This window comes from Camelus dromedarius, chromosome X (assembly GCF_036321535.1).
Source record: "Camelus dromedarius isolate mCamDro1 chromosome X, mCamDro1.pat, whole genome shotgun sequence".
NCBI classification, from domain to species: Eukaryota; Metazoa; Chordata; class Mammalia; order Artiodactyla; family Camelidae; genus Camelus; species Camelus dromedarius.
The window spans coordinates 83,146,363-83,171,735 of NC_087472.1; the positions used below are offsets into that span (position 1 = coordinate 83,146,363).

A 25,373-nucleotide genomic window follows, 5' to 3' on the forward strand; every position below is an offset into this window, starting at 1 on the left:
TGTATGGATCTACATATTTTATTTATCCATTTATCAGTTAATGAACTTTTAGGTTGTTTCCAGATTTGGGCTATTTTGAATACTGTTGCTATAAACATTCATGTACAAGTTTCTCTCTGGGCATATGTTTGCATTCCTCTTGGGTTTATATCTAGGAGTGGAATGGCTGGGTCACATGGTAACTCTATATTTAATCATTTGAGGACCTGCCAGGCTGTTTTCCAGAATGGCTGTACCATTTTACATTCCCATCAGCAGTGTAAGAGTTCCAATTTCTCTGTGCTGACACTTGTTACTGTCTGACATTTTGATTCTAGCCATCCTAGTAGGTGTGACGTGGTACCTCACTGTGCTTTTTATTTGCATTTCTCTGATGACTAATGAACATCTTTTCATGGACTTTGACCATTTGTGTATTTTCCTTAGAGAAGTGTCTATTTGGTGCTTAGTTAAATTTTAAAGGAGATTATTATTAATCATATTAATAGCTGCTGTTATGTGAGTGCTTTAAAAAGGAAAAACATGATCATTAGGGACTTACATGGATTCAGTAATAAGTAACTCAGAACTTAATTTGTATCTTTATTTATTTGATTTCTAAGTCAAGCAAATACAGCTGGAGCTAGTGTATTTTGAGTTGAACAAGGTAGTTTAGAATTTCATTAATTACCCACATTTAAGGTGGAGCAATGTGGGCTGGATAAACTGTAGCACCACACTAGGGTTGATGCATCTCTTCCTGGAGGGAAATTTTTAGTATTCTTTGGCCTTGGCTTTGGTCTAATAAGCATTTTTACAGTGTCCTGAGTGAAGGGAGACTTCAGATGACCTAAATCTGAGTAAAAACCAGTACAGAAGTTGAGAGAAACAGGATTCAAAATGGTTTTAAATATGTGAAAATCAGACAGATTACAGTCTTGCTTTAGGTTCAGGATGGGAAAGGGGACCTTGCTTGATAGAAATTCATGCACAAAAGATCAAGGTCTTTTAGCTGACTTCAAGCTTGTTATGTGTTAGTAGTGTCATGGCTGCTATTAAGAAGTTAGTGTTGATAGCACTCCATTTTACTAGTCATAGAAGGTAGCTTTTCTACTGGGCTATTCTGGTCTAACTGAAAAGTTAGAAAAAAACCATTTTTTGGTTCCACCTTCTCTGATTATTGACTGTCTTTGGGCAAGTGTCTTAATCTCAGCCTCAGTTTTCTCATCTCTGAGGTGGTAGTAATTATCTGGTTTTTGTCTGTTTCCTAGAGTTGTGAAAATCAGATAATAAAATGAGTGTGGAAATACTGAGAAAATGTAGGGCATTGTGTGTGCACGATTTGGTATTACTTCTGGATACCACATTTTAAGTTGATCACTGATAAACAAGCATTTCCAGGCAGTGGAGCAGGGATGGTGAGTCAAGAATTTGGAGATGGGATGGCTGGTGTAAGTGACTTGGAATGTTCAACTTGAAGATAGAATTCCCCTGTTTGAAGGACATGAGAGACTTTAAATATTGTCCCAGAGTAGAAGTAGGGGATAAAAGTTTCAGAGAAAAATTTTCAGCTCCATGATGAGCTCTAGTAGTTCAGGTGCACTTGTGAAATGTATTGAGTAGAGAAGGGATGGAAAGGATTTCTGTACCGGGCATGAAGTTGGCCTAGATCTCCTAACAAACAATGTTTACTGAGTGTTTTTTATGTTCTGGGCACTGTTCTAAAGGTTTCATACGCATAAACTTTCAATTCTCAGAACAACCTTATAAGAGAGTGGAAATCACCTCCATTTTATATTGAAAAAAACTGAGGCACAGAGGGATTAACTAACTTGCCCAAGGTTATAGGGCTAGTAAATTGCAGAATTAAAATAGAAACCAAGGCAGTCTATGCTTTTCTATCTATTTTATTACCAGCCAACTCAACTCTAGAAGTCTGTAAGAGTAAAAAACATTTTATTCTATTTATTTTTCCTAACTTACTATATGTATGTGTAATGTTAAGGATGGAGAAATGAATTGGGAAACTTTTTGATTGATATAAAATTACTGGTTTTTAAAATATTTCTTCTTTCCTCAAATTACTAGGAAATTTTTTGATGAAATATTTTGAAATAGGGAAAACCTATACTAATTCTCCTCAAAGTTTACTTTGGAATCAAAAGGTATTTGTAAAGTGAAAAGCAGCTAGTTTGCAAGGAAGCTTAACACATTTACCCTTTGCCTTAAAGATGATCTCAAGCTTCTTAGATCAGCAAGCCATCCTGTTTGTGGACACTGCTGATCGCCTGGCCTCGTTAGCTAGAGATGCTCTAGTCCATGCACGCCTGCCTAGTTTTGCCATCCCATATGCTATTGATGTACTGACTACTGGGTCTTACCCACGTCTGCCAACCTGCATTAGGGTAAGTGCATTCCTTCCCCAACCTGTCCCCTCCCCCCCCAAAGTTGAAGGCTTTGGCATTGGATTCTACCATATTAATAAGTAGCTAATAAGCAAAACACAAAAACACCTCACCTGTTTTGTGTTTTTAAAATAAATATTTCATGTAGTTTGCTTTTTTTCTTTGTAGTTAAAATTTGAGAGCTTTTTGAAATAAATTGGAGCCAAAATGTGAGCAGCAATCAAAATGAGTTATTTATTTAGGAGAGGGTGGACAGATGTGCAGATGTAACTTCCATCTATTTCATATGTGAAAATACAGCACGCTAGTTGCTTTCTAGAAGTGCTTTTTAAAATTTGTTGTGGTGGTAGTTGTTCACTGACTTGGTGCTATTGTATTTTATACTTCTATGAAGTGGTGGAAGTCATCTAGTGACGTTAAAGTTAGTTTCATAAATGGAGCGTGAAGATCATGTTGCATTGCCATTTTAGCTGGGTGACTGCTGGAATCATCGGCACTCAAATGCATGATAGTAATAGTCACTATTACTGGATGTAGACTGCAGAAATGAGCATTGAGATTCTCTTGGGTAAAGTAAGAAAATATTGTGTTAAGACAGGTGCAGGTAAAAATTATGTCTCTGTACATAATTTTTAAATTACTCAAATTTTTTTGTAGGATAAAATTATTCCTCCAGACCCAATCACCAAAATTGAGAAACAAGCTACACTTCACCAGCTGAACCAGATTCTTAGACATCGGCTTGTAACCACAGATCTTCCTCCTCAGTTAGCAAATCTTACAGTTGGTATGTAACTGAAATTTTTTTTAAGAGTTGACTTGTCAGAATATTTTTAAAATGCCTTTTTGGGTTTTATTTTGTAAAATATTCTTATGAAGTCTTGACCTACAATTTTGGTTGGTGTTTGAATCTGTAACTTGTGCCATATCATTTCCCTTTAGTACCTGGAAATACAGTGCTGGTATTTGAAGCTGGGGAGTGGGTGCGATCACTTGAAGCTCAAGGAGAGACTAGGTCCTAGAGTTGAGCCTCAAGAAAATATTGATGTTAGAAGATGTTAGAAGAGTTGCCTTTGGTTTCTTGATGACCTGGAAGCTGGCTGCTGTTTATATAGGAACCACTGAATTGTTTGAATGTCTATGAAAGAATCTTCAATCTATTTAAAATTTCTTATGAGCAAGACTGAAAGTTCTAGGTTAGCAGGAAGCTGATTACTTTCTAGCAAAGTAGACCTCTTCTTCTCCTTCTTCTAAAAGCAAATGGCCGGGTGAAGTTTCGAGTTGAGGGAGAATTTGAAGCCACCTTGACTGTGATGGGAGATGACCCTGATGTTCCATGGCGTCTTCTCAAGCTAGAAATTCTAGTTGAGGATAAGGAAACAGGAGGTAAATCATAAATACTGATTTAAATTATAAGTATTGACTTAAATGCTTGGTGTTTTTATATTGTTGAAACATTCTTGCAGAATAATAAGTGTGTTTAGCAGTTTATCGTATAATTTGAAGGAGATTTTGTGGTAATCATAACTATCTACTGACCACAAAAGTTTCAGTGTTTCTCTAGTGTAATATTTTCTAGTTTTCATAGATAATTTCAGTTTTTTTTTTTAACTCACCTTTAGTTAGTATACGCTTCCTTAGTCGGTCTGTGACATGATCTGTACACTTTTCTGATTAACTACCTTCTTTTCTCCTGCCAATGGAAGATGGGCGAGCCTTGGTTCATAGTATGCAGATCAACTTTATCCATCAACTGGTGCAGTCTAGGCTCTTTGCTGATGAGAAACCTCTCCAGGACATGTACAACTGCTTGCGTATCCTTCTGAAATTTGAGCCCTGTGTTTGTAAGGAATTTGTCTCCCCCACAACACATATGCACGTTTCCATTTGCCCCTAGTCCTGAACTATAGCAGCCTAAAATCTCCCCCTCCCCCTTTTTGGGAAGAAATGGGGCCAGGGAACTGGCCAGTGTAAAGAATAGGGATATGTCTATAATAAACCAAGTTTTAAATTTTACTATTGACTTTGCATGTAAAATTTTTAAATGATGAGTTAGAAATAGTACTTTTTGGAGACAAAAAATAGTTCTATTTGGTCTATCCATATTCTCTAAACTGTGATGAATTAAGGGGCAACCTGGACCTTATGTTTTGTTTATATTGGTTCAAAGATAAATATAAAAGATTTTTCTAAAATGATATCACAAATTGCAACACTTTTCATACGTCATTGGAGAAATAGCAAACTTTTGTGGATTAGAACTTTTGTCAAATGAAGTTTGCTTATACTTCATTGGCTGTTGTAGTAATACATTATATTAGATTTGCTTAACGAGATCCATCAGATTCTTTCTGCTTGTCACTTCAGTTAGAAGTGCTACATTCCCAAACTCTAATGTTAATCCGAGAGCGGTGGGGAGACCTTGTACAGGTGGAAAGGTATCATGCAGGAAAGTGCCTCTCCCTCTCAGTTTGGAAGTAAGTAAAGCTGATGATGGTGGAATCATGCTATGACTGTAAATACTCTTTTTGTTTCTCTTTTTCTCTCATACATTTGATTCACTATGTACCAGTAGCTGTGCACCCCTTAACAACATGATTTTGTATGGTAAGGTCCCATGGTATATAAACCACATAGGACATTCATAATTGACACCATTCTTAGAACATGGCATGCTTTAAGTATGTAAACATCTATTTGTACTAGAACTTACTATTCTTAAAAGATTAGATTACTCTGGGTTCGTACCAGATTGCTAAAAGACCATTACTTTAGATTGTTGGGTATCATTTTTTCAAAAATCTTTGCTTATCACAGTGTTATATTTAGAATTGCACCTTTTAAAAACTTTTGGGGGAGGTTTTTGGGGAAAATCAATATCAGGTTGTTTTAAAATCCTCTCTTCCCCCTCTGTTGAACTTTGCTTGACTCCCATTTTCTGTAAAGGAATCAGAGGTGAATAGACACCATTTAAAGACAGGTTGTTTTGTTCTGGGTGTTTTTTGTGGGTGTGCATGTGTTTTATTTTTTAATTCTGTGTCTGTGGTTTTTTTTTTAATGTAGTAAATCATATTGTTTTGGGTTACAGAATAGCTGTCTTTTCAATATTAATAGTCCCTCAACAAACAGTGAGGGCCTGCCATGTTCTAGTCTCTGGATAAGGTGCACAATGGCCTGTCTCTCTTTTATTCCCGAAGTTAACAGACTGTGTTGAAAATAATTCTTAACATTTCTTTTTTCTCTTTAGTCAACAGGTTCTTGGGAGAAAAACAGGGATAGCCTCTTTTCACAAAGTTACGATTAAAATTGATGAGAATGATGTCTCCAAGCCTTTGCAGATTTTTCATGATCCTCCTTTGCCAGTTTCTGATTCCAAATTAGTAGAAAGAGCCATGAAGGTAAAAGATGTCAGTACATTTTAATACTGCTTTGATTAAATGAAGATAATGTAACTTACCATTTATACTTCAACTTTTAGCATGAATTCTTTAATACCTAATTGTTCCTAGAAACTCTTTATGAAACTTGTTTTAAATGAATGTTATGCTTTTGCATTTGTTGCTTTTTTAACATCTAATATTATAATGTATAATTTTTAAAGTGTTCTTTCAACTTTTGTAATTTAGATCAGATCACTATTTTATTTTTTTAAGATCTGGCATTTAAACGGTACGATAACTGATCAGAGATCAGATCTATACCTGCCAGAATGTTAACTTGTAGTCTTTAAGCCATCAGTACCATTTAAGTTTATTTTTTTTTAACTTTTAAGTTTGCTTTCTTTTACTGGTTAACACTTAATCAGTGTGATTCTAAAAGGAAATATCTTAGAGCATAATAATCTATTCTCAGGCTTTTAAAATAGATGTGTTTAAATTGCACATACAATTCTGTTCTTGTTTATGCAGATTGATCATTTGTCAATAGAAAAACTCCTGATTGACAGCGTCCATGCACGAGCTCATCAGAAGCTCCAGGAACTGAAGGCCATTCTTAGAGGCTTCAATGCCAATGAAAACTGTAAGTTCTTTTAAATTTAGCATTTCTATCTTTCTTTTGTTCAAATTGGTATCTACTTTTATTTTATGAAGCATCTTTCTTAACATGACTTTTTTTCTGACGTACTGATTTTGTTGTAGAGGCTGGGCATTTCTGCATTTTAATCTGTGAGCCACCAACCTTGTCTTAATTTTCCCCTTACTTTCTTCTTTTTTATTTTAGCTTGACCTTATTTTTAAAATGTATGTATATCAACTCTCTTAAAACTTTTTTTCCTATTGAAATGGAAAATATTTTTCACGTTTTAATATGAACATCTTTTAGTTTTTCTTCTAAGGTTAAGGCAGCTTTACAAATATTTATAATATATTTATAAAATAGTCCTCTTTGGAGCAAAATGTATCCCATGTCTTTTAAAAAATTTTTTTGAATTGTTACTACATTAACTGGGTTCAAAATAAGAAATACAGATGTACACACAGTGAAAAATCTTCTAATTACCTAGTCTATTCAGAGCTTTAGGGGACGTTCTGTCATTTAGAAAATAAGCACTTTCAATCTCGGAATGTAGTTTAATGAGTATCATAATGAACATATTTACTATATCCCTACCCCAGCTGTTTTTGGCCTTGATTACTTTGGGCCCATAGTATTTTTTGTCTTAATATATGTTAAAATTCTAAAACTTCATTGGGATTATAGAAAATTGGAGTTTGTGATCTTTTGCTAGGCTCTGGTTTAATTTAGTATCTGTAAACAAGGCTTAGTAAGTTTAAAAAGTCAGTATGATTGCTTGCGGGATATTTAAATTGCTTTGAAAAATGGACTTTAATCATGTGTTTACATAGGAATAGTTCTGTGTGCTGTTTGCGTAAGTTGCAAAGATTTTTGTTCAGGAGCATTTTGTAGAGATGTCACTGGCTGAGTAGCCAGAAGATCTGGGTTCAGCTGCTCTTGTGCTTTTGAACAAGTCACTTACATGCTTTGGGCCCTATTCTCCTCATGTGTAGTTTGAGGATGTTAGTCCAGGCTCTTCCTTGACCCCTAACTCTAGTGGGAGTGTGCTGCAGTAGTGGTTTTCAAGCCCTGGGAGATCTCGGTGTTAGAGAAATGTGCTTCGGAGACTATGATTTGAAGGAGAGGTAGGTTCTTGAATGTGGAGTTGGGCCCCTTGGTCCTGCTTTAATCAGAACAGTTCTGGAAATGAGAGCTGCTATGGTAAAGGGTCTGCTGACCCACCATTTTTAGGACATATGCTTTAACTGTTTTTTTAAATTCATGTTCATGCATTTATAGTCTTCATGTAGTCTTCCTTGATCCCTTTTGTGAGGGGAAGACATGCTTTCGTCAGTTCCTTTGCTGGGACCAGGGCCTGTTCTGGGAATCCCTTAGTGTAACCACCCTTAATCAGCTGGCATTTATTCCAACTCCTCACTGGAATAAGCCAGGGAAATGCATAGCTGGGAGAATGGCACATTCCAAGGGAGGGCTAGGGGAGTGCACACAGACAGCACACAGCAGGTTTTGGACAGCCCGGAGGGCAGTGTGTGGTTTCTTGAAGGTGCGAGATGGGAATGGGAATGTCTCGGGAGAGGAGGCAGGACTCTTGGAGAGAAGTTCAAAAAAGGCAGTGCAAGGCACTAAAGGTAACTTGCCCTGTGGCCCCTTCGTAGCATTGCCTGACTCTAGGAAGCCCTCGTGCTCTCCCTCGTGTTGTGCTGTCCATGCCGGATTTGGGGTCTTGAGGTCAGTTTGGAAGCTGTGAACCATGTACAGCCATTCCTAATTGGGCTTAGTTGCTTCTGTTCAGTCTTCCCACTTTTTATTACTGTCTGTTGGTCCATTTCTCAGCTTGTCCTCAGTAAACAGATAGGGAGAAATAAAAGAGGAGATGTGTATATATTCCTGCTGCTGCAAAAAAAGGAGTGTGCAGCCCGGTCATCTTGCATGGCCTTTAATTCTCCCTTCACAAGTTCCTCATTCTGGATGCACTTCATTAAAACCTCTTGCCTTTAAATGCTTAGGTCCTTATGTATTTTATTTTCTGTAAAGAAAAATGTGGACATTGGTGGCCATAAAATATGTTCAGAGATACTCATCAAAGTATTTCCTATCTTTTGAACTGTCTTCTCTATGTTCTTTTTTGATGCTCTATCTTTTCAAAAACATTCAGTTTTGTTAATTAGATTGAAATTATGATTGTTATCCCAGTTGTCAGAATTAGTTTTACTCTATTGCTACACTTTAAAATTAGTTTTGCTTTAAAGAATACATTCCTATCCCATTAGGGATTAAAACAGTACAAATATGTTTTAAAAGTCAGCAACCCTTGCTTCAAATCTGTAAGCACTTTTTATTAACATAATAAATTCAGCAAAACATGTTTTGAACTGATTTGTCACACTGGCCTGAATGATAAAATATTGTAAAAGAAATTCCTATTTGTGCCCTTTTGTTCTGTATTTTTGTTTGTTTTAGGTGAAAGTTCTGCTGGACCTACATGTTAAACATTTGTATGCAAATATGTATTTGATATACTTGAAAGCAGTTCGTTTTCATCTGATTAAATATACTTCCTGCAATCTTCTTACGTTATTAATTTGTTTGTATAGACAGTACCAGCAGTAACGTCACCCATTTTAATTATTGCAAATCATAACAAGAGGTTTTGGTTTGTTTCTTTGGTTCATAGAGGAATACAGATAATGTACATTATTGAGCACTTTACTTTTTAAAGCACCTTTACAAGCTTGTCACTGCTTCTTCCTAAGGACCCAAGACATGGACAAGAAGATGTCATTGTGCTTGTGTAGCAAATTAGCACAGAAAAGTCACACCTGGTGAAAGGCTGGGCCTACATTACCACTCTGCACACTGCCTGCCTTTCTTCTGTGCTGTAGCTTTAGAGGAATGTGGTAGCCCAAAGAGCAGACCCCTTTACCACCCCTCAGTCTGATCGGCATATGGTGTGCTCTCAATGCTTTGCTCCTTTACTGGGCTTTCTTATGCCAGCTTGTGGGATTAAGGGGAAAATTAATTGGGCCTGGTGGAAATACTGTGAAACTCTGGAACGAATATATTGGCAGCTTTGGGAATTTGTGTTTAGTAGTGGCCTCTGTTCTTATTTCATCTTGACTTGAAAGTGAAGTACATAAATAACTTGAAATATTTTTTCCTATATAATCAGTAATGTTCAGTAAGTTCTCAAATAGTTTAAAACTACACAGACCCTAATTGCCAGAAAACCTCTCTTTATGAAGAATGGCATTAAAAATATTTAGACCATAAGTGAAATTTACTCTATTTACCAAACAACTAATTTTCTTTCCATTATATCAAAAAAAAATCATTAAAATTAGCTTATTAATAGCTACTTAGTGACAGTAAAAGTAGACCTCAGCTCAGCTGATGAGATTAAATTTTCAGTAGTTATTTTAACCTTTTTTTAAGGGAATCTTGGGGTTTTTTTTGTTTTGTTTTGTTTTGTTTTTTGCTGTAGTATTTGAGATGGGTATGTTTGTTTCAAGTCACCTGGTAGATTACATTTGTCATTTTGAGCTACTAATTGACATAATAGTACTATTCCAGTTTAGCAAAATTAAGTTTTTCCTCCAGCATTCCGGATCATTCAGTATTTGATTTGTTTCTACTCACTGAGAAATCTATATATGATTTTTGGGAAAAATATTCAGATAGAAATGTAACATAACTCTTAACTGTTCAGCTTTCATAGAGACTGCACTTCCAGCTCTTGTTGTTCCCATCTTGGAGCCCTGTGGTAATTCAGAGTGTCTACACATTTTTGTAGATTTGCATTCTGGAATGTTCCAGTTGATGCTTTATGGACTTGGTAAGTTACTAAATGATATAATCACAGTGTAAGGAAAAATATTTTTAACAAAAGCAGAATAAATATTTTTTACCCTGAAGTATTGGGCGGGGTGGTATAAACCATATGTAGAAAGTAGATATGGAAGGAATGACTCTGGCTGATGTCTGTTCCTTGGGTCCCATTTTAACTCTACTTTAGATTCTCTTGTACCAGAAATTAAACTTTGCAATATGAAGTACATTCGTGTTGTCTATTACTATGTGAAAGTAATAATGTTGTTGGCTGATCTTTTTTTTAGATTAAATATATACTGTTAATAGCTGGGTGACATGGAGATGACAAGGGATTCTAATGTCATTCATGGCTGAAAAACAAATTTATGACAGTATAAACATCTCAGATGACTTGGGGTGCAAAATCTTGGGGGAAAGAATTTTCTTTTTCTGGCTTACACATAGTAGAAATTGAAGTTTGACTTCTCACATGTTCTGTTACCAAGTTGGTGCTCTGAAATGATGAAATACTAGGAACTCAATGTTTTTGTATTGCTAATGGAACAGTGTTCCTGAATATATTTGCACATTTGCCATTTGAAATTAATATTAAGCTGTATAGATGAAAATAAAAGACTTTCTGGCTATGTTTTATAGCTATAAAGATAGATTTTTCTATGAACTGCTCATGGAAAAGTGGCCTCATTACTTTGAATCACATCACATTTATGATGGCTAAGTGATAAGTGGCACATTAGGCAATTGTTCTTCAGAACTTCTTATTTGACTGCTTTCTTGATGATTAACATGATACATACTCATAAGTAAAAAATCTAAACGTGTAAAAACGAGAGAAGAAGCAATAAATAGTTACCTGTTGGCAGTCATTGTTTTTAGGGGAACGTATGCTTGTCTTAGCTCAGGCTGCCATAACAAAGAACCAGAGTGGGTGGCTTAAACAACAAATTTATTTTCTCACAGTTCTAGAGGTTGGAAGTCTGAGATCAGGTTGCCAGCATGGTTGGGTTATGGTGAGGGCTTTCTTCCTGGCTTGGAGAGTCATCAGCCTTCTTGCTGTGTCCTCATATGATAGGAAGAGAGCAAGCTCTCTGGTGTCTCTTCTTTGTAAGGGCACTAATCTTTTATGAGGGCCCCACCCTCATAACCTCATCTAAACCTGATTATCTCCCAGAGTCTCCACCTCTAAACATTAGTGATAGTAAACTCACATTAGTAACTCACATTAAGAGTTAGGGCTTCAGCATATGAATTTGGGGGGATACAGTTCAATCCATAGCAATGCTCTTCTAATTTTGTCTATACGTTTTTCTTTTGTTGAATTATTTTATATTTTGCTTTTTGCTCAGCATTCTATTGTCAGCATTTTCTAGTATCATTAAAAATTCTAAGTGACATTTAGCAAGCTAATCTTCAGCCAACAGTTCTTCCTTATGCCAGAAACCATTTGTGTTTAATAAACATTTTAATGGTGTTTTATAGTTTTTACAATTTTTAAGGTTCTAAGTCTAGTAATACTATGAGTTTGAAATCCTTATGAGTTTAAAATATTAATTAACTAGACTAAGAGTTTTGGGAACTTATTCTTTGTTACGTATTCTTCCTGCCAATGTACATTTGCTATTAATTATCTTAACTATAACTCTTAAGAGGGAAAACAAAGTAGGTTCATTTATGCCTCATATGCATTTAGTTTAGTTTTCCTCTGACTCAAAAATAACACTACTTTCTGACTGAAACAATAATTTTCATTTAAATTTTGGGCTACCTAGATATTTTGTGTCTCATGTAATGAAGTGCTTTATTCCATAGACCAGTCCACACTGGATGACATGGAGAAGTCTGTGAATGATGATATGAAACGGATCATTCCTTGGATTCAACAACTGAAGTAAGCTTGTCTGTTAAGCTCAGGACTGAAAATGGAAACTTATTTTGACAGCATATATTTTCTTCTCCATTATTACTCTTGATTAGTCACTATCCTTAATGTTTGTGACATGAAACTTGAGCGCTTTTTGGTACTTAGAATCTAAATTCTCTTGGAATAGGTCCAAGATGGCAGTGCTTCCTATCAAATTCCCCTCTAGGGCAAATATAGGTATGAAGGGTATGACACTCAGCTTTCATTGTTTGCCATGTTTTCTCCTGTACAAGCACCCTGCAAGTCACTTACACAATGAATTTTACTGTAGCTAATGTCCTTTGCAATAGAGTCTTATCTATTCTTATCCAGGATAATCTTCATGGTATGAATCTACCAGCTGACACTTTCAGAATAGTCATTTCTGCTTCTTTAATACTGTCATTCAGTTTGTTTCAAAATCCTTTGAATGCTTCACACTGTTAAATAAAATTGAAAATGGAGCTAGAGATAATTCAAGATTTCATTACCATCCTGGTACACAAAGGTACCATTATGGCAACTCGAACAGACTCTCTTTTTAACTCAATACAACAGAATTCCAAGGGATAAAAATAAATATCAGATTAAAACCGAACTGGCGAATGGCAGGGTGGAGGACTGGGGGTGAAGGGCTAGACTGTTCAGTGGGATCTGTTGCTTTTGTGATCATCTAGTCTACCCCTTCTCCTTTTGCCAGTTTTGGTTTTGTAAATAGCTGGAGAATTCAACATAATCAAGTAATTTTTTCATTAACAGGACATGATTTTTAATGCTAATAGATAGATGATATGCTATGAGCCTTCTTTTGAATAGCTGTTTAGTTTGTATATGAAAAATGATAGTCGTTACTCTGGGTAACAATAAAAATTTTAGTGATTTAGCATCATTTTGTGCATTTTGGCTAAACCAACAAGGTTTAAATACTTAGTAATTCACATCTTGCATAACTTGAGGTTGTTTGGCAGTTCCTGCTGGTAGAAATATAACCTAAAACGAGAAAGTCAAGTCCCCAAAGCCTTAAACTTATCAAATGTGTGTCTGTACTTAAACTCACATTATTTGTAAGAAAGGTCCCCTGGTTGTCATTTATAGTAGTGCCTCTCAGATGATCTTTGGTGAATGACCAGTTCATCGATAATTGTCATGGGACTTTTTTTTTAATAATTTTATTGAAATGTAATTTATATAGTATAAAATTCAGCTGTTTTAAGTGTACAATTCGATGACTTGCAGTAAATTTACTGAGTTTTGTAACCATAACCACAATTCAGTTTTAGAACACTTAGAACATTTCTATTGCCTCAAAAAGATGCTCATTTACAGCTAATCCCCATTCTCAGCCTCAGCCCCAGGCAACTGTGAATCTGCTTTCTGTTTCTGTAGACTTTCCTTTTCTGAACATTTCATGTAAATGGAATCATAAAGTATGTGGTCTTTTGTGACTGGCTTCTTTCACTTAACATAATGTTTCGAGATTCATCCATGTTGTAAGGTGTTTTAGTACTCCATTCCTTTTTATGGCTGACTAATATTCCATTGTAGGGATAGGCCACATTTTATTTATCCATTCATCAGTTGTTGGACATTTGAATTGTTTACACTTTTGACTCTTATGAATAATGCTGCTATGAGTATTCATGTGCAAGTGTATATGTGGACTTACATGTTCATTCCACTAGGAATGGAATCACTGGATCATACAATAAACTTATGTTTAAGTTTCTAAAAAAGCTGCCAAACTAGTTTGCAGAGTAGCTGTGCCATTTGACAGTTACGTCAGCAGTATATGAGGTTTTCCATTTCTCTGCATCCTTGTCAATGCTTGTTACTGTCTTCAACTATAGCCATTCTAGTGAGTGTGATGAGGTATCTCACTGTGGTTTTAATTTACATTTCCCTAATGACTGGTGATGTTGGGCATCTGTTCGTGTGATTACTTTTTTCATAATATGCAATGAAAACAAAGTCTTATAAAAGAAATGAAAAAGCATGTTCAAAAGCTCCAATTTTTTTCATTAGAGTCAAGAGACATAAAATTGCATTTCAATATATAAAATCAGAACAAACGACGTAAAAAAATTTTTAAATCAATACACATTTTTCATTGAAAGTATACATATAAGGGAGAGGGTATAGCTCAAGTGGTAGAGCACATGCTTGACATGCATGAGGTCCCAGGTTCAATCCCCAGCACCTCCTCCAAATAGAAATAAATGAATAAACCCAATTGTCAACCCCTTCAAACAAACAAATGAAAAGTGTACATATAGATGTTTACTCTTACACTCAAATTTTTTGTTCCACAAAGTGATAACAAAAAAAAGTGGGAAAGCAATTCCATATATGCTTGGAAAAGATTATTTTGTATTTATTATTTCTTTATTTATAATTTATATATATTTGTAATATCTTATATTTAGAATTTTTAATGTGATAAATGAACTTGTTTCTTTTAACTGATCTAATCTAGATTGGATTGATGATGATGATAATCATGGAAGATAAGGTATATTTTAACTGTTTCTATGTTTTTTTTAAAATAACACACATAGTAGAGATACCAGTCTTACAAAGGTATGTTGACGCAACTGGAAGTAGAGATTTGAAAGCAATTTTAGCAAGTTTAGGATATTCGTTTTTGACTATCATCCAAAATGAAGCAGGTATTGGTGTATTTTGAAAATTTATCTTCGTTCCTTTATGAATAGCCAGTTCTAGCAAGTGATCCTTTGAAGTTGCAGTTAAATTTGTTTTTCATTGTTAAAAAAAAGTTTCCAGATTTGATACATTTTTGGGTAATAGTTTACAAACTGCCCTTAAAATGCTCTATATTAAACATTGTTTTACTGCACACAGCTGGTACACATTTTGTACCACAGGAAGCTCATCACACAAATGCAACAGCACCCGAACTGTTCTATGCCCTGTTCAGCAAGGCGAGCCTAGTGATCATAAGCTTGGATGTTGAGGCATTGTTGTGTTGCTGTGAAAAGCTTCTAAATTCATATTTTTATTTTCTGAGTTGTCTCATTGTGGATCGGTGAGAGTTAGTGTACCAATCATTTTATCCCCTTTTCACATAATTACATGGTGTCCTAGTGTCAAGGATAGATAAGCAAATAAAAGGAATGAGAGGGGTTCTATATAGAAGCATCAAAGTGAAATCTGGAGGCTTAACTGAGAAAGAGTGGAAGAAGTTAGTTAACATTGGCACCTATTAGGGATTCCCGTCACTTTACATGCATAGTATAAAAACTGGGACTACATGTCTCCTATGATACCAGAAAAATGAGATACTTTCATACTTATTTATTACTTGTTCTATTTTATTTTATAAACACTTCAGGCATTTTATAAAGGATGTTGAGACTAGCTTGTGCTGTCTTGTAACCATAGGAAATCTTTAATCTCCTGTAAAAAACTGATACAATGTCTCAGCCTTAATACTAGTTAGTTCTGTCTTATAACTAATCAGACCATTCACACTGCAGTTTAAACTCCTTAAACTAGAATTAGAACTAACAGTCCAAAAAAAAAAAATAAAAAACTAACAACCCAGTACAAAACTAGAGAAATGATTCATCATTATGGTCATGTGTCCTTTTACTAGTTCAGTTAAATTTCAAATTAATTGGTTTCTTAGTGCTCTTCTAATAGTCTATTTATAAATCAGTAGCACATAGCTAATCAGACAAGTCTTATAATTTTGTGGTGTGGATTATCTCTTTTAAATTAAGGTTTTGGCTTGGACAACAGCGTTGCAAACAATCTATAAAACACCTGCCTACAATAAGCAGTGAAACATTACAGCTGTCCAATTATTCAACCCATCCTATTGGAAACCTTTCTAAGAATAAGCTGTTCATTAAACTTACCCGTCTTCCACAATACTACATTGTAAGTATGTGAAGGGATGATTTGGGTGATTGAGTTCAGTAATTCTATTAGTATCTTGAATAATTTATTGTTTAGTTTAATTTGCAAATGTATTTTTTTAGATATTTGACTTTTGTATAGTGATTCTCAACCCAGGAGAAGGGGGAGAGATGGTAGGGATGGGGGAGAGCAGAAAATCATATCTCTAAGAAATTATATAATGATTAGGAGGGTTGGGAATATAAGGTTTGCCCCCATCCCTCACCCTAGCATCTCCTATAGTGACGCCTAGTTTCTGCTTGGACTGAGGCATCTGTATAAGAAAGAATTTGCAAGTGACTACTGTGAAAGTTTGGAGATGCTTTGGTGTCAGATAAACTTGTTTGGTTTTAATCAAATGTTAACTTGCATAATGCTGCCTTTTAAATATGGCTGGCTAGAGTAGCTTTATTTTTTCGTCCTTAATTGCTCGAAGACATATATATCCATTTCATTGATTGCATGTACCTTTCAGTGCACAGTAAAATCTTTATCCCTTTTTCATTCTTGACAGGTGGTTTCAAGTTAAGTTTCTTTGAGATCTTTGAATTGGTTAAAATTTGCAAGAATTTGAAATATGGACTCATATATTTCATAAATATATTTACTGCTTATAGAAAATTTTGTGTACACCAAGTTGATACTTTTGGCTAAGATTCTAAGGTGTTTGAAAAATTTAATTCAGAATTGTTGGTTGAAGGTAGTGGGAGTGAATTTTTTTTTAAGGTTGTGAGCCTGTACTTTTAAAAGATACTATCTTAAAAAGGAACCCTGTGTAGCCTGATATATATTAAGTTAGTGTAACTTATGTAGACTAAAAAGTTTGTCATTGATGTGAATTGCACTTTTTTCTGAATTTTAAAACACCAGCTGTGGGACTAGATTTGGCACGTGACAGAGGATTGCTGTTTGAGTTCTCCGTGAGCTGCCTGGTCTACATGTGAAATGATATGCATAATAAACCTATGAACACACAAAGATCTTTTATACTCAGTCATACACAAAATAAAATGATTATAATTTATTATTTTCTGACCCTTATTTAGTATCAACAAAAAGCCAGGCTTTAAGTTTCAGTGACTAGTGATTTGTTATAAAGCCATAATTTGTTTCACATGGTTTAGACCAAAACTGAATGTACATTACCATTCATCCTCCATATTTCTCACTTAGGGATGATAGATTCATAATAGTGGAAAAAACTGCCGTGGACATTAAGAACAGAATCTTCTAAAGCCTTACTACCTTTAAATGTCTTTCTACTATTTTACTTTTGCCAGCTTTATTAAGATATAATTTATATACAGTAAAAATTCAGACTTTTTTGTGTCTGAGATTTAATAAATGCATATGGTTTTGTAATCTCCATCTCAACAGGACAGAGAACAGATCCATCACCCCCCAGAGTCCCCTCATGCTGCCCATCTATAATCAAACCCTCACCCCATTCTCATCTAGTGACCACTGACCTGCTTTCTGTCTCTCTAGTTTGGTCTTCCAGTCTAGTTTCTTTCACTCAGTATAATGCCTTTGATTTTCATCCATATCATTGTGTATATAATAGATCTTTTTTTTATTGCTGAGTAGTGTTCCTTGGTATGGATGTATCACAGTTTGTTTAACCAGTGTCCCATTGAAGGACATCTTGGTTGTTTCCATTTTGGGGCAGTTGTGAATAAAGCTGCTATAAGCATTTGCAAATAGATTGTTTTGTGAACTTAAATTTCCATTTCTTTTGGATAAGTAAGAGTGGGATTGTTGGATCATACACTTAAGTGTATGTTCAGCTTTATAAGAAACTGCCAAGCTGTTTTCCAAAGTGGCCAGACCATTTTGCATTCCTGCCAGCAGTATATGAGAGTTCCATTTGCTCTGCATTCTTATCAGCTCTTAGTATTGCGATTAAAAAAAAAAAAAGTTAGCCATTCTGATAGATACGTAGTGGTATCTTATTGTAGTCTTGATTTATGCTGCCCTGGTGGCTGATGATGTTGAATTTCTTTTCATGTGTTGATCTGCCATCCATGTGTCTTCTTTGGTGAAGTTCCATTTTACTTTTAATTCTTCGATTTCCTCAGGTGCCTCGGCGATGCTTAGCTGTTGGCCAATTTCCTGAAGAGAATGTGGGGAGAGGGAGTTGAGGGAGAGGGGAGGAAGGAAGAGAGACAGAAAGGTGTGTGTTGGTTAAGGGCTTTGCCCAATGGTGTTTATTTTTCTCATTAAAGTATTTAGGGGACTTTTCTTAAATTTTAGGTAGACCTTGGAAATAGTAAGCTGGTGTAGTAAGAGCAAGGCCTCTGGAGCCAGATGTCTAGGATCAAAGCACGAGTCTATCTCTTCTTACCTCTGAGACCTTGGGCAATTAACCTAACTTTTTTGTGCCTCAGTTTCCTCATCAGAAAAATGAAGATAAGAATCTCTACTTCATCGAGTTGTTAGGAGAATTAAATGTGTTAACATCTGTCAAGTACTTAGGACAGTACCTGGCACACAGTAAGCTCTAGATCAGTGTTAACTACTCCTGATGTTGTTACCCTCATCCTCACAGTGACCGTGTATTTCGGTTGAAAAATCAAGGTTGATCTTTGTGTGCTTCCAAGTATGAGAGGCAGTTGTCATTTTTCTCTGCCATGATAGTGGAATGCTTAGGGTGTTTAATGGATAAGGGAGACAGCAGGGCAGTTTGAAATAGATGTCATTCTAGAAAATCTAGCAGACCCCCTGGACATAGGTAGAAAATATTTTCAGTTTATAAGCTAAAGTATGACTATCAAGAACACCTAATGCTGTTAGTTTAATTAAATTACTTTTATCATTGCTCTTTAGTCTGACCTATTTTTTAGAAAACAGATGACATATTTAATTGCAGTGCTTTTTTTGAGATCATGACTGATTTGTCCTTGTTTAAAGGAAAAGTCATTTGCTTTAGATTTAAAATTCTGAGCCCTGCTTGATATAAGCAGGAAAATATCCAACACTTATTGTATCTGAGTCTCATTTCTGACTTGGGCCTTTTTAGGTTGTGGAGATGTTGGAGGTTCCCAATAAACCCACACAGCTGTCCTACAAGTACTACTTCATGTCTGTGAATGCTGCAGATCGTGAAGACAGCCCTGTCATGGCCCTCCTGCTGCAGCAGTTCAAGGAAAACATCCAGGAATCAGTTTATCGTACAAAATCTGGGAAACAGCCTAGATCCGGTACCAAGCGCAAGGTATGACCACAGATAGAAATGAGCACAAGATTCGTGGGTATTAACTTTGCTGTGTTCCTTAACCATTTTTAATATGGGAAAGAAGTTAGGTATGGTTTTTAAGAGTCTGGGCAGCTACAAGGTTTAGGTAACAAATGTCTACATTTTCTTGAAGATGCTTCTCAATTAATAATTATGCACCATTTTCCACAAGGCAGCTTGGTAAATACATAATATTTACTACTAAATTTCCAGTATTTAGGTAAGTATTTGCTCAGTAAATATTTGTTGACTGAATTAACATCTGTTTTGGTTAACTTTGACTTTTGTTATAGTAGTCCAACTGCCTTAACTAATTACACACATACTTTTTTACCCACTTGTGTTCTTTACTTAAATTCTAGTTGTCTGATGACATGTGTCCAGTTGAACCCAAGAAAACCAAACGATCAGGAGAAATGTGTGCCTTCAATAAAGTTCTAGCTCATTTTGTCGCTATGTGTGATACAAATATGCCATTTGTAGGACTTCGGATGGAGGTAATTTTTTGGAACAATTTTGGGTACTCAAAGAGTAATTTTTTAATTGCCTTGCCAAAGCTACATGGATTTCATTGGGAGAACCAGACGGCTGTGATCTTGTTTATTTTGGGAGGGGTGGGGTTGAAATCACAGCATCTCATAGTATACATGTAAAGCATGACTTAAATTATTTCATCTCTCTGATTCCAAACTGTGGTCTTTATGGAAATGGAAAGTAAATTCTTCCCAGTTAATTCTCAAAAGTTGTCCTTTTTTTTTTTTTTAACACTTTACTTGTGTACCTCTTAGTAGGAGCATTATTTAACACTTTTAGAGTTGGTCAGTTGATAAAGGGGCGGCTCGTTTTTCAGTGGGTGAAGCCGAACATATTGCTTATATACTAATAAAATTGGGTTCCTTTCTGAGAAGCAGGTCAGAAAGAATGTTAAATTTTTGCTTTATTCCCATGGAAGAACCAGTAGACTTACGCAGAACGAATATCATTTAGGAATACACAGTTGTGATAATCTAGCATGATCCCCAAGCGAGAAAGTAAAGGGAGGTAACAGAACCTGTGTTTTTATATTTCCAAAAAGGGCTTTGGCCAAGGATTTTCAACCCTTAAAAGTAATGATTTCCCTGTAGTTTAGAGTTTTACTTTTTGTAAGACTCCTCCCTTCTGTAAGTTATTGGGAGTGAAAAAGAGACGTGGAAACGTGGACATGGATTATTTCAGTTGAGCTTGGGAAGACTTGTTGAAAATACTTTGATGCTTTAGAACAGGGATCAGCAAACATTTTCTGTAAAGGGCCAGATGGTAAATATTTTAGGCTTTGTGGGTCATATAGGCTCTTATTATAGCTGTTCAGATCTGCTGTTGCAGTGTGAACCAGCCATAGTTGATATTTAAACAAATGAATGTGGCTATGTTCCAATAAAACTGTATTTACCAAAACCGGCAATGGCTGAATTTGGCCCATGAGCTGTTGTATGCCAATCCCTGCCTTATAGGGCTTTGGGATCCGGAGGCGGAGGTTAAAGTATGAAATTGTGAGGCGCAACAGCAGCCCAGAAAACCAAGCCCAGAAATAGGCACCTAAAATGGAAACTCATGTCCTCGATGTCCTAGCTCCTAGAACTATGAGCTTGATGGATGACCTCTTGTCTGGGAACTGGCCGTAGCTCCTAAACTGTACAGTGCCCCTGCTTCCTATCCACTTGAGTGTGTTCTTGGGCTTTTTCTTTGTGCCATGTAGGTTGATTATGTAAATGCCATTCAGTGATTCCCATGCGGTAGGAAGGGAGGCTGCATGATACCCAGTGACAGTGTAATGCCTTGTTCATTGTGTGCTCTCTTCCCCACTACCCACAGGCTAGAAATCATAAAAACTTGTGTCTTTGTAGTGCCCACATAGACACCCATAGACATATGGCCTCTCTGCCCTTCTGCCCGCTTTTCTGTTCTTGTGCACATAGGAGCGCACACATAGGCCATGTTACAGTCAACTCCACTGAACTCAGTCAAGCTCTTAAGAACTTACTTTTTCTCCTGTCAATGAAAAAGACATTTTCTGACTTCAGGTAGTTTATACTGAGATGTGAGTAACTAAACTAAATCTAATCTCACCAGGAATGTTTATGTTTCTGATCCATAGAACAGAGGCATGTTTTTGAGCCCTCCCACACTTTGCTTCCTTTGGAATCTGAACCCCGACTGCCTATTTGGTCAGCAGCTATTTTTCTAAACCGCTGCTTTTCCCGGGTCCAAAGAGCAAGACTCAGTCAAATACTTAGGGCTGCCTTAAATCCTTTCTGGAACAAGGTGGATATAAATAGTCTGTCAGAGAAGACCTGGGAATATCTGCTGAAGGCAGTCGTTTCTTTGCTAGGTCAGATGACTTTTGGGCACACATACATAACCTATAGTTGAACTGACAGAGTCTCAGGCACCATCCTTTTTAACTCATTTTCTGAATCCTCTAATTGGGAGAGATATCTCACTGGGTGAATGCATAAATTGGAAATCTTTTCTTCTTGGGTTTCACAGAGGAAATAGTTTGTTAAAAATAAAAATGTATTCCAGAGAAATTATAAACTGAAAAATATTGTTTGTAATTAAAAAATGAGATGTGGCTATGCCTCAAACTTTGTTTTGCACAAACATAATTGAATCACACAAGAAAACCAGTATTATTTTACAGTTGTATCATTTGGAACCACCAGAATTGATTCTGGATTACTTTTGGCTTGCTGCAAAAATTAGATCTAATAATCTCCTGAATTTTGAAGATTTGCCACCTATGGAGGTGTTTTTTTCTTCTTTTCATTTTATTGAAGGTGTTTTTTTAACTAGAAGCTCTAGGTCGTCTGAATTTCACTGGACTTTATATAGTTTCCCAGGAAATCAAATGATGGGGAACAGTGCTCATGCCTAATATGTTGTCACTCTGGGACAGAGTGACCCTAGAGCAGATTCCTCGAGAATAGAGACAGTAGTACTGAGAAAAGGTAGTTTACTTTGTAAAGCTGGTGGTCTGATAGAACTGTGCTTTTCTCTTTCCAGTTGTCCAATCTGGAGATTCCACATCAAGGAGTACAAATGGAAGGTGATGGCTTTAGCCACGCAATTCGCTTATTGAAGTAAGTCCCTGTCATGTGTCTCATTTGGTGCCACACGCTGCAGCCACACTGTAGTGCTGCTCCTCTCCTTCTGTGAGTCAGTATAAGGCAGAGTTCAGAACCTATGGATGTCACAGATTTCTGCATAGAATTACTACTGTCTGGGGGAGGATTCTCTCTCACCTGCAGGATGGAGCTCCAGCACCACTTGGTATTTTAGGATGTCTTTCTTCTGGCTTTCTTTCATTCATTCAGCAGATGTTTACTGAGTGTGAATATGTGTCCAGCTTGAATTCTGATAGGGCCCTTCAGGATGCTGTGGGTTCACATGGCAGGGGGATCTGGGCTAGTTTGGAAGTCAGGAGTGGTATCCCCAGGGAAATACTAGTTGTACATAAGCCAAAGTAGAGGTGAGAATTACCAGCCAGAGGAAAGGGAGCTAGGGTGGGAGTGGGTGCCCCTAACTGGAAGGGATAACTGCTAAAATGAAGGCTTAGAGGTAAGAGAAACCTCAGCATCCTGGCACTGAAAGCAGTTGGGCATGGCTGGAGTTGGGAGAGATGAGCCTGGAGATGTAGCAGGACTGGGTCAGATCCTGTAGGGCTTTTATAAGTGTCCTTAAGGAATCTAGACTTTATCCTAATGGATGATTTTAAGCAGAAACTGACACCATTAGATAGGTGTTTTTGAAAATTCATGGATAGCAGTGTGGAGAATAAATTGGAGGGGAACAAGACTGAAGCAGCGAAACCAGTTGCTGAAATGGTTCACATCAGAGTTGTTGGTAGCATGGACCAGGGAAGGTTCCATAAGGACTTAGGGGATGAAGTCTGCAAGGGTTGGTAATTAGATTGATACTAAAGATGGGAAAAAAGAGAAGGCGGCAAAGGTGACTTAGTTTTATCTTGGGCAAGTGATGGATGATTGTGGTGTTTGCTGAAATAAGTGACTGAAGATGTGAGTCAGAAGGGGCTTTGTGAAGTTTGAGGTGCCTAGGCATCCCTTTGGGCAGGCAGGGATGTGTCTCAAGTTCAGATGACAGGTCTGGACAGGAGAAGTTGATGAGTCATTACCAAGGTAAAAGTAATTGAGCTGGGATAGTAACTTAGATCACCAGGAAAGAGTACACAGAGGGAGATGAGCAGAGGGCTTGGTTCTGAAAGGGTAGAGGACAGGGAGCCAAAGGATGCTTAGTGGGAAAACTAACACAGAGTGTATGTGCTTTATAAGGTGACCAGGATGGACTTGCAAAGCTAGAATGCCGTTTAAGAGATCAACCTTTTTGGTGCAGAAAGCAGTTTTTCTTTCTTTCTTTCTTTCTTTCTTTCTTTCTTTCTTTCTTCCTTTCTTCCTTTCTTCCTTTCTTCCTTTCTTCCTTTCTTCCTTTCTTCCTTTCTTCCTTTCTTCCTTTCTTCCTTTCTTCCTTTCTTCCTTTCTTCCTTTCTTCCTTCCTTCCTTCCTTCCTTCCTTCCTTCCTTCCTTCCTTCCTTCCTTCCTTCCTTCCTTCCTTCCTTCCTTCCTTTCCTTCCTTTCCTTCCTTCCTTCCTTCCTTCCTTCCTTCCTTCTTTCTTGTATTTGTAACATTTCTTAGATGTTGCTTAATAATGTAAATCATAGAAGCAGTTTTTATTTATTGAATTCCTCTGTCTGCCAAGACATGGCAGCTCTGCGGTTTGAGCCAGTGGGGCTTTAATTTTTGTTACTTGGGAATCAGTTTGTCCCGTGGAAGATAGGAAGGGCCAGCAGATAATGTACACTCCCCCGTGTGTCCTGGTGCTCACTTTAGATAAAGAGTTGAAGAACTGGAATAGCTTCCCTGCCCGGCTGTCTTAACGTGTGTCTACAAAAAGTCTTCCAGGGAGGGAGCTGGTCTTAGACTAAAATCAAAAGGAAAATGTAATACTTTTAATTTCTTTGCCTTTGGTTTTGAATTACTTCTGCCTAAAATACAGGGGTTTTTGTCTTTTCACTCTTCTTGACGACTGCAGATAAGTAGATGATGATAATATTTGTGTTCTATTCTTTTAGTTATATTTTTCACATTTTGCAAGAATCTTAAAATATCTTGCTCTCAGCATTTTTACGAAAGAAATTTTAGTCCCCTTCTTGAAGTCAAGAGAACTCGTAATAGTCCTTATCTAGGAAGGAAACATTTCATATTTTTTAGCTTCATTTTATAATACTTTTTCAAAAAGTCTTTACTATATCCAGCTATTTTCTTTATTTAAAACTTAAAAAGAAAATATATAGAAATAGATAAATTAAAGATATGTTTGTCTGGTACATGCTGTCCCATTATTGGGGATATTTTCTTCATAGAAATAAAGAAGGAAAAAATAATAAATGTTTAAATATGATTTTATTAAATTAAAATCTGGTATAGATCTAATTAGTATGTAATTGCTCTCATACACTTAATCTTCAGAAACTTTCCTCTTAGGCTTTTCATCCTAGATATATTCATATTAAATAGGGGTATGAGTTGATATTTAAAGCTTTAAAATTGAGCACATCTTTCTCCTCTTTGCTAAAAATATGTTCTTGTTCAACGTACCTCCTTGAAAATCTGTTGAGCAGGCCTCCTTGCTGTATCTCTGAAAATATCATGGTAAGCACCTTAGACTGCTGTGGTTCGTGGACCTATTGCCTTGTGCAGACTCAGGGGAGCCTTGATAGCCTTGACCCCACAGCACAAATGACACGGTCTCAAGAGCAGCATGCTCACAGTGCCCGGAGAGCAAACTCTCCACCCTCTCCTGGACTAACATTACAGGAATGAGCAGTGCTGCCGCTCCTCTAGCCACACCCACAGTGTTTTTTTTATCTTGTCCGTTGTGTTTCTTTGCCTCTTGTAGCTTATGCAAATTACACACAGGCACAGCTCTTTTTTTCCGGGTTGTGTGACTCGGCTTGTGTCAGTTGTGCGACTCTGTCCCTCTGCATAGGCACGTGCAGCCTATATACAACCCGCTCCACTTGTAGGCGCAGTTGCA

General features: G+C 36.6%; 1 protein-coding gene across 3 annotated transcripts in view; it reads left to right on the forward strand.

Moving 5' to 3' along the window:
* Positions 1 to 25,373, forward strand: part of MED14 (mediator complex subunit 14) — a 60,404-nt gene that overhangs the window by 10,589 nt on the left and 24,442 nt on the right. For all 3 annotated transcript variants that reach the window (XM_064483275.1, XM_064483274.1, XM_031445459.2), the window contains exons 4-16: positions 2,211 to 2,384; positions 3,042 to 3,171; positions 3,642 to 3,770; positions 4,091 to 4,198; positions 4,729 to 4,861; positions 5,632 to 5,782; positions 6,293 to 6,404; positions 10,108 to 10,233; positions 12,039 to 12,117; positions 15,870 to 16,029; positions 19,067 to 19,261; positions 19,645 to 19,779; positions 22,325 to 22,401. In XM_064483275.1, coding sequence (XP_064339345.1) covers positions 2,211 to 2,384; positions 3,042 to 3,171; positions 3,642 to 3,770; positions 4,091 to 4,198; positions 4,729 to 4,861; positions 5,632 to 5,782; positions 6,293 to 6,404; positions 10,108 to 10,233; positions 12,039 to 12,117; positions 15,870 to 16,029; positions 19,067 to 19,261; positions 19,645 to 19,779; positions 22,325 to 22,401 — 1,709 coding nt within the window. The remainder of the gene's footprint in view (positions 1 to 2,210; positions 2,385 to 3,041; positions 3,172 to 3,641; positions 3,771 to 4,090; positions 4,199 to 4,728; positions 4,862 to 5,631; positions 5,783 to 6,292; positions 6,405 to 10,107; positions 10,234 to 12,038; positions 12,118 to 15,869; positions 16,030 to 19,066; positions 19,262 to 19,644; positions 19,780 to 22,324; positions 22,402 to 25,373) is intronic.